This window comes from Sceloporus undulatus, chromosome 4 (genome assembly GCF_019175285.1).
Source record: "Sceloporus undulatus isolate JIND9_A2432 ecotype Alabama chromosome 4, SceUnd_v1.1, whole genome shotgun sequence".
Classification (NCBI taxonomy): Eukaryota; Metazoa; Chordata; class Lepidosauria; order Squamata; family Phrynosomatidae; genus Sceloporus; species Sceloporus undulatus.
Window position 1 is genome coordinate 171952070 of NC_056525.1, and position 12528 is coordinate 171964597.

Genomic DNA, 12528 nt, shown 5'->3' on the forward strand with positions numbered 1-12528 from the left:
GGGGAACACCTAGCTTAACGAGACAATGTTAGTTAATGATGTTAGTTTTTGCTAAATAAATTCTAGCATTTTTTTCATTGTCACCCTTATTCTCCATTAATACTATATAGTAGTATGAGGGGAATGTGAACTCATTTCAAGATTTGTTGGCCTCTGTTATGTCCTAGCAGTGTATTAGTTCTCACATCTTTTGAAGTGCAGATAAAATAGCTGTTTTTTGAATGCCTACTCCTTGTCCTACACACTGTGCTAGTTTGAAAATATTTTGCTGGTGTTGGTGCTATGCAGTTTTGCATCTTTGGGTGGTGGTGAGAGATTTTAAAGTGCTGGTGAGTTACAGCTTGCTTCTAATTCTAACCATCCAGGCATATAATTTTATTTGTTGTGTGGGCAAAGTTACTCAGTTCTGTAATAAAGAATACTTTCTTTGAGCAGCAGTTTAAAGGTCTATAGCACTATTTTTTTTTATTTGTATTCTTCTTTGGCCCTGGGTGTTTGCAAATGATGTCCATGACTGCCTGCACTATTTCCTTCCATCCCTGCCTCTCATGATATCAGTGTCTCCACTTGGTCCTTAATGAACAGAACTGAGTGAATATCAACTTTCTCTTTTCCCACCCTTGATCAGGGAGAGGACTTGTTTCTCATATGAATATTTAACATCAGTTTCTCTGTACCCTATTTCGTCCACAGCATGGAATGGGAATTCATTTTTTTAATTGAAATACATATTATATGTGTATGGAGAGAAGTACCCCAGTGGCAATATGCAATAAGATTTGTTGGGGCAATTTTTGTTGCAGGTGTTTTTTGAATGTTAAAATAAAACATGGCAGGTGGCTGAAACATGGGGACATTAGAAGGCTAAAAGTCTTCAGTTGACAGTGTGGAATATGGCTCTCTAATAGGTATAGTTATTTGTGCATTGTGCAATGAAACATGACTTTGGCTGCATCCACACTGCAGAAATAATCCAGTTTGACACTACTTAAACTGCCATGACTTATTGTTGTGGAATTTTGGGATTTGTTTTGTGAGATATTTAGCCTTCCCAGAATCCCATAGCGCGGGGCCATGACAATTAAGGTGGTGTCAAACTGGATTATTTCTGCCGTGTGGATGGAGCCTTTGGGCGGTAAAATGTCTTCTGGTAAAATAATAATAAATTTAAAGTAAATTATTACTGATAGATATATCTACTGGGATAGGAATAAAGATTATCACCTACAACTAGCCTTGAAAGGGTGTTAGGATGGCAAACAAGCCGCCTTACATAAGGATGGAAGCAGGAACTGTCCTGTTTAGCTCACCCTGGACAAACAGTCTTATTTATCTTTTCTTTTTTCTAACTTCATGTATCCAGTTGTGTCCTCCTACCAACAGAAGGGACACTGCTGGCAGATTTAATTTCTGATCATTGCTGCAGCCTTCTGCTTGTTTTTCAAATCGCTTCAGAGGGTTGGGGGATACTTCAGAAAACATTTTGGGTCTTTTGGTGGGAGGACAGGACAGGAAACTTGTGTTGCATATCAGGATGTTTGCTTGTATAACATTTGGGTTAGCCTATGGTTGGAGGATTCATCAGTCAAATATGATTTATGGTATTGGTATGCGATATGGTGATCCCCTTTGAATTTACATCTAGATGTTGCGTTTCCTCCGCTTGATATACTATACAAATACAAATATTTTGTTAGTTTAGTGTATGAATTCTCGTTCACACATTCAGGCATATTCATATTTTAATGGCCTCTTGGTATCCATTGCAGTTTGGTTTCAGGATCCTCCATCAGTATCAAAATCTGTGGATGCTCAAATCCCATTATATAAAATGTCAAAGTACAGGGTTGATTTTTGAAATTTTTATATTTAAAAAATATTTTCAAGCTGTGGATAAAGAATTTGTGGGTATGGAGGGTCAACAGTATAAGAAAATAGCTGTTCTCTTCCTCCTCCCTCAGGCAGAGGGTTGAAGTGTCTTCCTTCTTTTCTCTTTCCCTTCAGGACAGAAAAGGTTTGGGAATTGGAGGAGGAGGAGATGGAGGGATCAGGGCCTACAAGTCTCACTCCCCCTCCCAGCAAATCTTGCTCCTCCCCAGTGGTTCTGCCCCACAGTTTGAGAACCACTGCCATAGTGATTTAAATTGAAATTTTATGTTAATTGTTGTTGCGGAAATGTCTGTTAGGTTAATAAAGGTGGAAGAGAGGAAAGTACCTCCAGTACTTAACTAGGCCCATTCCCCCTAGTTAATGAGATTGAATGTTTGAAGGAATTGGTTCGAACATCAATGAAGCAGCATGTGTGTATGGCACAGCTGAAATTATTCAAGTACGAGGATAACATGACCTAGCACTTACTAACAGTTGGTTCTATAGTGCACTTGATAAGGTAGAGTTATCTTAAATATAGCTCTAGTTCTAACTTGGTTTATGGAACTATTTGGTACTTTGGTATTTGATAGATCAGTGTGTGTAGATCAGCTTCCACTCACCTCACTCACTTTTTGTATCAACTTGATGTAAAACTTGATACAGACAGAGCAAGGAACATTGTTTATTGTAGGGTATTTGGTGTAATTTTGAAAAAGTTGGCTGGGCAGGGGCATTGAAAAGAAATGGAACTTTATGTACTACTATGGGAAGTGATTCCTTAAAAGGCAGCCTTATTGTTCTTAAATTAGAATGATCTAAATTGCTACTTTCTAATTGGCAGCATAAGTCTTGCTGTATTTTTTTTTCTAAAAGGAAAAAATATTGGAAAACCCAGTATTTTAATTGACATAACGTAGTTGGCATGGAATACAGCAGAATTTGCTAGCAGCCTTGATTTAAGCTGTAAGTAGTATAGACCAAAGTTTAATATTGTTTGTAGGATTTTGCTTGTAATTCACCAGATGTATATTCCATGATTGCATGACCTCTATTACTGTGATATTCCTACTGCTAGATAGTGCCAGATTCTAATATGAAACCTATCTACTTGTATCTGGATCAATTTTGAATACTTCCAGCCTGCAGACACATCCTGGAGAATAGACTGCAGCCCCACTAAAGAATAATGATGTAAACAATCATTGGTTCAATCAATAATCAGTTACATTTTTGCTTAAGATTGAACTAAAATAATTTGATTTGATTTTATCTCTTTTGGTTCAGTGGTTTTGAATTCTTTGGTTATCCCATTTGTGTGGTATTCTTCATCCCCTCGCTAATGTTATGGAACTAAGGAGACTTGTTAAGTAAAGTATGCTCAGTTAGTTAAATAGTAAGTAAACTAAGCAGTATTTGCTAGGTTTTTGAGAATCCTGAACTACTGTACAGGGAATAGTAATATCTAAGTAGAATATTTAGTCCAATGGGTAACATTCTCAGCCTTCCCTAGCTAAAGTGGAGCTGCTAGATCAGTGAGAATTTGGTAGACCAAAATTTATTCATGTTCCATCGATTCCTTGGGAATACTCTAGTTGTGGCTGGTAATTTATTTAGACCTATATATTATAAATTTGTCAGTGCCGATTACCTGTGTTTGGTTTAACATAGCTAGTTGTTTTAAATACAGTTTCTCTTTCCCAATAGGATGCTGAAAGCAATAAACTTCATTGTGAGAAATGCAGCATTAATTCATTATTGTTGTCTAAATGCCAAATATGTCATTAAATTTCTCAAAGCAAATGAAACTACTTCATGGGTTGAACCATCGTGCAAATAAAATAGGTTTCAGTGCACTTTGTAGGAGAGTAGTACTATTTTTCCTTTCCCTATATTGCCTCAGTATCACTTAGGAGCAGTGCCCTCTTTTTTGTTTCCCCTTCCTGGAAATACATTAGCAGGATTCAGCAAATTTTGACTGGCTTTGATGGCCAGCCAACAGTTTGTGCTTGCCAGAACCCTGCTGTCCCCATAAGGATGGAGGCTTATGCTGGACCTCATGTTGTGCCTCTGAAACACAGTGCAAGGTTAAGGATAATCCCATGTTCTCTGTTGGAGTTCTAAGCTTCAAGGTGGGAATAATAGTGGAAGAACTGCCTGAGAACTGTGCTGTGTGGTGGGCATGTTGTGCAAAAATAAGAAATTCCACATTCCTCTCTAGCTTGGACCTTGTTCAGGCTCTACACTTCCAAAATATTCCAAGTGCCTTAGAAGCAGCACACCAAAACATAATCCCAGGATTCTTCCTTGTAATGGGCCTGTAGAGGGAGAAAAGGATCATCCCTGTAGTTGCACTATGCTTTGAAGGAGGCACTCAGCTATGGGAAAATTCCTGCCCTCCATCTCCAAGGTGGAGAGGAGGTTGCAGTGTAGTCACACCTATCAAAAGGTAACAGAACATTTGTCATGGTGAGTGAAGTTGTAGACCTCTGCACATTAAGAATATTTCTGTGCTATATAAGTGTGCAGATAAATAATTACAAGTTAAAGTTGTAATTCCAACACACAAACAGCCATTTTGAAACATTAATATAACTGGAACAGAAGTTACAACAGACTCATCAATAAAAGAGTTTTACTAAATGAATCTTGAGGTTTGCTGTTTGTTACTTCATACCGCTGTAGCTGCCAAAATAAACCTATGTTCTGATACATGAAGGAGACTTTTAGTTTCATAATTTGGATCTTGTAATGGACTTTCTTGATGTAATTTAAAGCCCTTCATTCTTTATTTAAAACAGGGAATTATGAATATTGTGAAGGAATCTGTGAAAAATATTGTTCCAACTTGGCTTCAGAGATACTTCAAGCAAAACGAAGAGACTTCCCCTGGTGAGCAGAGGGGCTTGGAGGAAAATGTAAACTATCATCCTGCCTTTGCAGATGATGTTGTTCACAATACCCTTGAAATTGATGGACGAATCACTCAGCCAACAGGGATTACATCAGAAGGTATGTTGTAGATTCTCTCCATTTCTCCAGTTTTTAAAAATTTGGTAGCGCAGTAGGCAATTGAAGCACTAATTTCTTCCCACACAACCCTATCTCCCCCCAAAACCTCTCCAATCTGGATGTTCTCTGATTCCATACAGCTAATGGAGAGATGCAAGTAAGGGAGGGAAAATTAACTCAACCTGCTATCATGTAGTGAAGTTCCTGGATCCAGTCTCGACGTACAAGAGCTTCTGTGCCTATTGCTGTGTTTTAGATTCTGATTCATTCTCCCAGACAGAAACGTTGCTGCAACATTAAGTCTAAAAACCAAAATAAATTTGTAAGTTTCCCAATCCCATCTGTCAATGTGCTGTTTTTCCAAACTAAAATGAAGACCTGAATTTGTAATCCTTTACTTTAATGGATAGCATGCTATCTTCCCAGTGTTTAGTGTATCGTTGGGATTATTAGAAAAATAAAATGTTAGCCATATAATCCCCCTTTCCACTGTCTCTTGATAAAGAAGTACTGGAGACAGAGCTCTGTAGTAATGCATTTATATTTTAAAAATGAAAAGGTGGAACTTATTGCGAAAAAAAAGTTTTTTTAATTTGCAGAATGGTAACTAAAGAATACAGAGCCAGCTTGGTGTAGTGGTTTGAGTATTCAACTAGGACTTTGGAGATCAGGGTTTGAATCCCCATTGGGTGACCTTGAGCAAATCACATTCTCAGCCTCAGAGAAAGCCAAGAGGAAGCCCCCTCTTAACAAATCTTGCCAAGAAAACTCAAGAAAATAGGGTCATATTAGGGTCACTGTAAGTCAAAAACTACTTAAAAGCACACTACCACTGCTACATTTTCATTGCATTGATCTGAGGGCTGCATCCAGTGTTGAAAAAGGGCCCAAAGACAGTGTACAAGCTTTGAAACACAGACATAGAGGACAGCACAAGGCTTTAGCCTTGACCTTACTCCAAAAATCTTGTGTGAAGTGTTTGTGGTGGCTGCTTTGGAGTAGCTGAAAGGGAAACAGCTAGCACTGACATTATAAACTACTTTAAGGCACGCAGCAACAATTAAATAATATATTTTGGCTTTCTTATGACTCAGTCTAATATTATTGATTTATCATCTTCAGTGTATTTAAATGAACTTGTCATTATATAATCTCATTTTGTTACTTTTTATGAAACTTTGAGCACCAGAATATAAATTAGCATTGCCCAAATCCTTTTTTTAAAAATTTTGTTACTAGACAACTAATGTGCAGTTAGCAGTGCTAATCTCTGTGTTGTAGCAATGTAGTTGTTGGGAGAAATATAGTAGCTATTCTCAGATGGATAAGCAAAACCTTATACATATGTGATACAAGTTAAATTTAGCTTATCTGTTTTTTACACTTGAAGTTTGACAAGTGAAGTACTGTTGATAGGAAATAGCTCTTGACTTTTCTGTACAGTTCTTGCTACCTCAGAGAGTTCTAATTGTGTTGCTTTGTTCCTCTTTAGAGCCTTCAACAAGTAGATCCAATTTAAATTTCACAGATATTTTAACAAGGCCCTCTCTCCACCGGAGTCATCTTAATTGTAACATCTTGGACTCCTCACCACTGCTTTGCCAACCATCCACATCATCTGAATTTCCAGTCAACAATTCTGGACTTTCACTTGGAAAGGAAATGAAAGATTCTACCTCTCAGCATGATGATGATAACATCTCAACTACCAGTGGCTTCTCTTCAAGGGCATCTGATAAAGGTAATAATAATAATAATAATAATAATAATAATAATAATAATAATAATAATAATAATAATATAGTGGAATTAAACTGTCCACAGTGTTTAAAAAGCAATTTAAAACTACACTTTAAAAGATAAAATGCAATTAGAAAGCTAAAAGCAATTAAAAACAGTGTAGTTTCAGACAATACAATTTCAAACAATATAGCGTACATAGCCTGCTCTTTAAAACCTTTTTGTTGTAAAAACTAGTCGGGATAAAAAGATTTTTACCTGGCATTGGAAGGCCAGCACAGAGAAGGGCCATTCTAGCCTCCCTGGGAAGGGAGTTCAAGGGGCAGCCACCATGTGTCCACACCAGCTGTGCCTGTGGCAGTGCTGGGACTGAGAGAAAGGCATCTCTTGAAAATCTCAGGGACCAGGAAGGTTCATATAGGGAGATACAGGCTCATACAGGGACCTGCACCTTTTTTATGGATCATAACTGGGTTTTATGGGTCATAACTAACACTTCAAATTGTAGCCGGAAACAAGGTGGCAGCTAATTGAGCTGTTGTAGCAGGGAAATTGTATGATCTGTGTAAGAACCTTCACCAGAATGCTTAGGATAACTTTTGTATAGTTAATTCTTAACTATTTTATATATGGGCATTGATTTTTGTGATAAGGTAGTTTTGTTATGATTGCCATCCAATTGTGCCTAGGGAACCTTATTAGCAGAGTTCCCTCAATTAAAGAAAGAAAGGAATTGGGAGTACAGGTCTATACATAGTTATTAGCCATGATAGCTAAGTGAAACTTCAGTAAAGCAGGAGTCAGGTAGGAAAATGGCATTAGGATTTAGGATCATTGCCAAGGTGGTGGTGGGAACCAAAGCAGAGAAAACATCAATAATAATGAGATGGAATGGAGATGAAATCTGTATAAGGTATACAGAACCAGAATTTATATCACCCAATGTCTTTGGAGTTACACTACTTCTTTGGGAACACTTCCAATGCTCTGTTCTTTTTTAACTACCGTAAATCAACGGATTGCTTGTGTAGATAGCTCTTTATTTTAACATATCCCTGCAAGTTTGGAGTTTTAAGTCTCCCAGATAGCTGAGAAATAGTAAAAACAAACCATGTTTTTTTAAAAAAAATAGAATAGACATGAAAAACTATAGTGTGCCCTTCCCTTATGCGGGAAGTCCGTTCGGGACCCTCCCCCTCGCGTAAGGCAAATACAGCGTATGCTCGAGCCCCATTGAAAACAATGGGGCTTGTGTATGGGGTGCAGTGCAGCAACACGGGCACACTGTATATACAGGTCACAATAACAGGAGCCAGTTGCCATTGGTTAACCCTGGAAAAGAAAATTAGATATGATAAAAAAATCTATGTATTCGCAGATGACCACTCAAAAAATACCGTTACAGGTATGCAACCTGTCCATTTACAAGCTGTTGAAGGGGCCCCCTGAAAGTAGGGGGTTCCAGAGCCTAGGCAGTGCTTTTGAGAAGGCCCTATCCTGTATAATCATTAACATAAGCTCAGAGGATGACTGAAAATAGTAGAGAAGAATTTACTTAGAATATCTTAATTGGAGCTCCAAGTCATATTTATCAATTCAAGCATTGTCTCTTGATCTCTAGTTTTATGGTGACTATAACCATGACTGCATAATTTGTTGCCTTGCAAAATATACAATTACAGTCTGCCCTTGGTATCTGTGGACTTGCCACCCACAGATTCAAGCATCTGCGCATGGCAAGCCCGTAGTGAAGCGGAGGAGGAGGAAGTGGTGGGAGGAGGAAGAAGAGGGGCACAGGAAGAGGAGGGAGGAGGAGGAGGAGGAAGAACCGGGAGGGGAAGGAGGAAGAACTGGGTAGAAAACGTTGGAGGATGAGGAAGGAAGTGGGAAGAAAAGGGGGGGGGGGAAGGAAGAGGTAGAAGGAGGAAGAAGAAGAGGCAGGAGGAAGAGGGAGGAGGAAGCAGCGGTGGCATGCGCCAACAGGGGCCCCCGGCCTACTGCCGGTGAGAGACATGAAGGAGGGAGGAAGAAACGAAGGATGGATGGACGAGTCCCGTTGTCCCCAATAGTGTTGTGGCTGGGTGGCCACACCTCCATTGAGGACAGTGGAGACTTTGAGCATCCACGGATTTTGGTATCCATGTGTGTGGGGAATCCAGAATGGATTCCCCACAGATACCGGGGGCCAACTGTAATGGAAACTGACAGTTTAGTTATTTATTTTTCAAAATATTTACTCTTTCCAATGCATAGGTTTTTTCAGATGTAGTATGAGGATATTTGAAAGCCATGTGGTGTGAGATTTGAATGTTGAACGGAGACTCTGGAAACCAGGGTTCGAATCACTGTATGGCCATAGAAGACTACTGTGTGACCTTAGGCAAGTCACATTTTTCAGGCTGAGATGGAGGCAATGGCAAATCCCCTCTGAACAAATCTTGCCAATACTCTTGCCATTTTAGGGTCATCATAACTCAGAAATGTGAAGGCACACAACAATAAGAATATTTGCAGTGGCAGTTCAGATTTTTTCTTATGTGCTTGTGTGCTGTTTCTCTGCATTCTTCTTTTATCCATAAGAATGTCTAGTACGTTTACCTGGAAAAGTGACCTGCTTAGTGTAAACTATTAAGGCATACACAAATTCCTCCATGTTTGTACTCTTTCTCTGATGAGAAGGAGAGGGGAGAAAATCCTCTGTGTATCCAATTTTTCCTTCACTTTTTCCATTCTTTCCAAAATCTGAGTGTAGAATTATTTCATATTTGTGTCTAAAGGAATACTGGACTTGTGAGTAGCATTATGGATTATGCTTATTGTCTTAGTAAATACCTGCATTAACTCTTTTTGCTGTCTTTGATTTAAATGCCTGTTATAGTAAAGTTTTGGAAATACAGTATTATGGCGTATTGTAATGAAGTGCTGATAGTTGTGTAAACATGGTTTTTATTTGTTTGTTTTTTAGACATAGCAGTTTCAAAAAACTGTAGACCATCTCTCTGGTCTACAGAAACTGAAAGACCTGTGGCCCTTCCTCACCAGTCAACTATCAACTCTAAAAAGCCTGGGTTTAATTTATCTGCCTTTGGAGCACTCTCCCCTGTAAGTATTGCATACACTTGCTTTAATCATGCTGCTTCTGTATCCACTTCACTAATCAAATTTCAATGTATGCTTGCAGTCACTTGGAAATGCATCAGTTCTTAAGACAAGCCAATTTGGAAATTCTCCATTTTATCCTGGAAAAACCATGTATGGTGGTGCAGCTGCAGCAGCAAGACAGTTTAAAATACGGAGCACTCCATATCAGGTAAGAAATGTTCAGGTGAACTAATGAGGATACATGGGTGGAATAGAAGGGAAATTATGCAGTAATGATCATATTTCTATAACTTTCTTGTATGTACTTCTCCCCAGTATGGCTCCTTCACCACCAGTCTTCTCTAAGCATTGCTAAGAGATACCATTGCACCCTCTGGTCCAGTTTCTTTAGGGTCAGTAGGGTTGGGGGGGAGGTTGTGCTGGACCCATAACTCCTGTGATGGTTTGTTATTGGGGGAGGGGATGCAGAGCAGAGCATCAGACAGCCTCCCAAAAATTCTGCACTGTGACCGTTGATAAATTTACCGAAGGTATAATAAGCCAAATTTGACATGAGGGCAGTTAATAACAACTGGTGATGTTGATGATCCTGCCTGGACCTTGTCTTTTTGTTGCTGTTGTTGCTCAAGGACCCAGCTCGGAAGAGAGAAGGATCAGTCACTTGCAGTAGTTCCCATCTCCCCCCCCCCCCCCATCTCCAGCCCAGTGCCTGTGGCTGCCAGTTTAACATCATAAGGCCCAGCGGCACATGGGGAGAAGATAGAAGATGACTGCTACACCACTTTCCCTGATGCTTCTCCCCAATGCCAGACCTATACAATGTTTTAATAGAAAAATAAAATAAAATCCTGGTATATTTTTCTGTGCCTTCCGGCATTTACACTACCACACTGCTTCTGACAGCTGGCCTGCTTTAAAATCAGTAGTAAAGCTTCCATTAAAATATTTGGAGACATAAGTCCGAAATGCATGGGCCAAATAAAGTGGCCTCCAGCAGCTTTGGGGTGTGGTGTTTAGATAAGCAAGGGAGAGAGATTAATATTCATCCTCCTAATTAATAATGTAAACACAGTTCTCCCTCCAAATTAAAAAGTAAAAAGGATGATTGAAATTAAAATTACAAATAACTCTCCTTGTTATGGGAGAGGGGCCCTGATGTTGCCCTCATTCTCAGAAGTTACTTTCCTGGGAGAAAGATAGGTATAAATTCTACATAACAATTAACAGGTAACTGTTTGCTGTGGAATGGTCTTTTAAGGTTGTGTTTAAAATGCTTTAAAACTGTTTTCAGTTCAGTGTTGTTTTGATATACTAGTTCATCTTCATGGTCTCTCTGAATCACACAGATGGGTTGTCCTGCACAGTGCATCTTCAGGACCTTTCAGAGCTATTATATACGTGTTTTGGTGATAGTCCTGCCCATTCTCCAAGAAGTCTACCAGATCACTTCCCACTTAAGCCCTCGGTTCTTTATTGTCTTCCTCAGCAGCGGCATCTCAAAAGTGCTTCCTGTCAGATGATTTCTGTGTTTGACATGATCTGACTTGCATTTTTATAATGGTTTTTAAATTGTATGTTAATATTATGATTGATTTTGTTCTCCTCTGATTTCTGATTTAATCAGTGTGGTAAGCCACATTGAATCCTGCATGGGAATAAGGCACAGTGGGGGGTGGGGTGGAGGAGCAATCATTGTTATTCAGTACAGCCAGCCCTCTGTATCCACAGATTTTTTTTTTATTCACGGATTCAAGCATCAATGGCTTGAAAACATTTTTAAAACATATACATTCCAAATAGCAAACTTTGAATTTGCCATTTTATATACGGGACACCATTTTGCTATGACAGTATATTTAATGGGATTTGAACATCTACGGATTTTGTTATCCATGGGAGTTCCTGGAACCAAACCCAACAGATACCAAGGGCCCACTGTAAATTTCAAATTTTTGTGCAAAGTATGAAAACAAATACGATAACATTTATATTGTTAATATATTAATTTTTCAGACACCATTAAGAAGACAGATGAAAGCCAAGCAAGTGAATGCACAGTCCTATGGTGTGACAAGTTCCACTGCACGGCGAATCTTGCAGTCTCTGGAGAAGATGTCAAGCCCATTAGCTGTAAATTGTTCTTTTTAAAATACTTAGTTTCAGTACATAAAATCTTGCTTTGTATGCCTCTATTTTAATTTATTATAATGCTTATTCAACAGGATGCTAAGAGAATTCCTTCTTCTTTTTCTTCTTTGTCATCTGTAAGTTAGTTTTTGATCTTTTTTAATACATAAAAATCCTATTTTTAAAATCATGCTTCTTAATTTTTGTGTTTTCTTTTTCAGCCTGTGGAAAGAAGAATACTTGATGTCACTGGTTTCCATTCACCAAGCAAAAGGGTAAATTAATTTTCCACTGCAACGCTAGTTGCTTCTCAGATTTAGGTCTTTGATATGCAAAGCAGATTTAGGTCTTTGATATGTACAGTGATATGACCATTGGTATTCGCTGGGGTTTGGTTATCAAAATCTTTATATGCTCAAATCCCATTGTATACAATGCCACATAGTAAAATGGCATATAAAACAGCAAAATCAGTTTGCTTTTGTGAATTAAAAATATATATTTTCAATCTGTATAGGGTTGATTCCATGGATGCAGAATCCATGGATATGGAGGACCAACTGTACATGTGCCACATGAATTCTATATAAACATTTGGGTATTTACTTGCTTCTTTAAGTATCCATTTGTTGCTCACTTTTGACATTTGTCATCAAGAGCAAAATAGCTTTTACAAAT

General features: G+C 38.6%; 1 protein-coding gene across 2 annotated transcripts in view; it reads left to right on the plus strand.

Moving 5' to 3' along the window:
* NUP153 (nucleoporin 153) overlaps positions 1–12528 on the plus strand; it is a 43461-nt gene that overhangs the window by 10493 nt on the left and 20440 nt on the right. For both annotated transcript variants that reach the window (XM_042464616.1, XM_042464617.1), the window contains exons 2-8: positions 4671–4881; positions 6374–6622; positions 9587–9723; positions 9803–9931; positions 11737–11853; positions 11946–11987; positions 12072–12125. In XM_042464616.1, coding sequence (XP_042320550.1) covers positions 4671–4881; positions 6374–6622; positions 9587–9723; positions 9803–9931; positions 11737–11853; positions 11946–11987; positions 12072–12125 — 939 coding nt within the window. The remainder of the gene's footprint in view (positions 1–4670; positions 4882–6373; positions 6623–9586; positions 9724–9802; positions 9932–11736; positions 11854–11945; positions 11988–12071; positions 12126–12528) is intronic.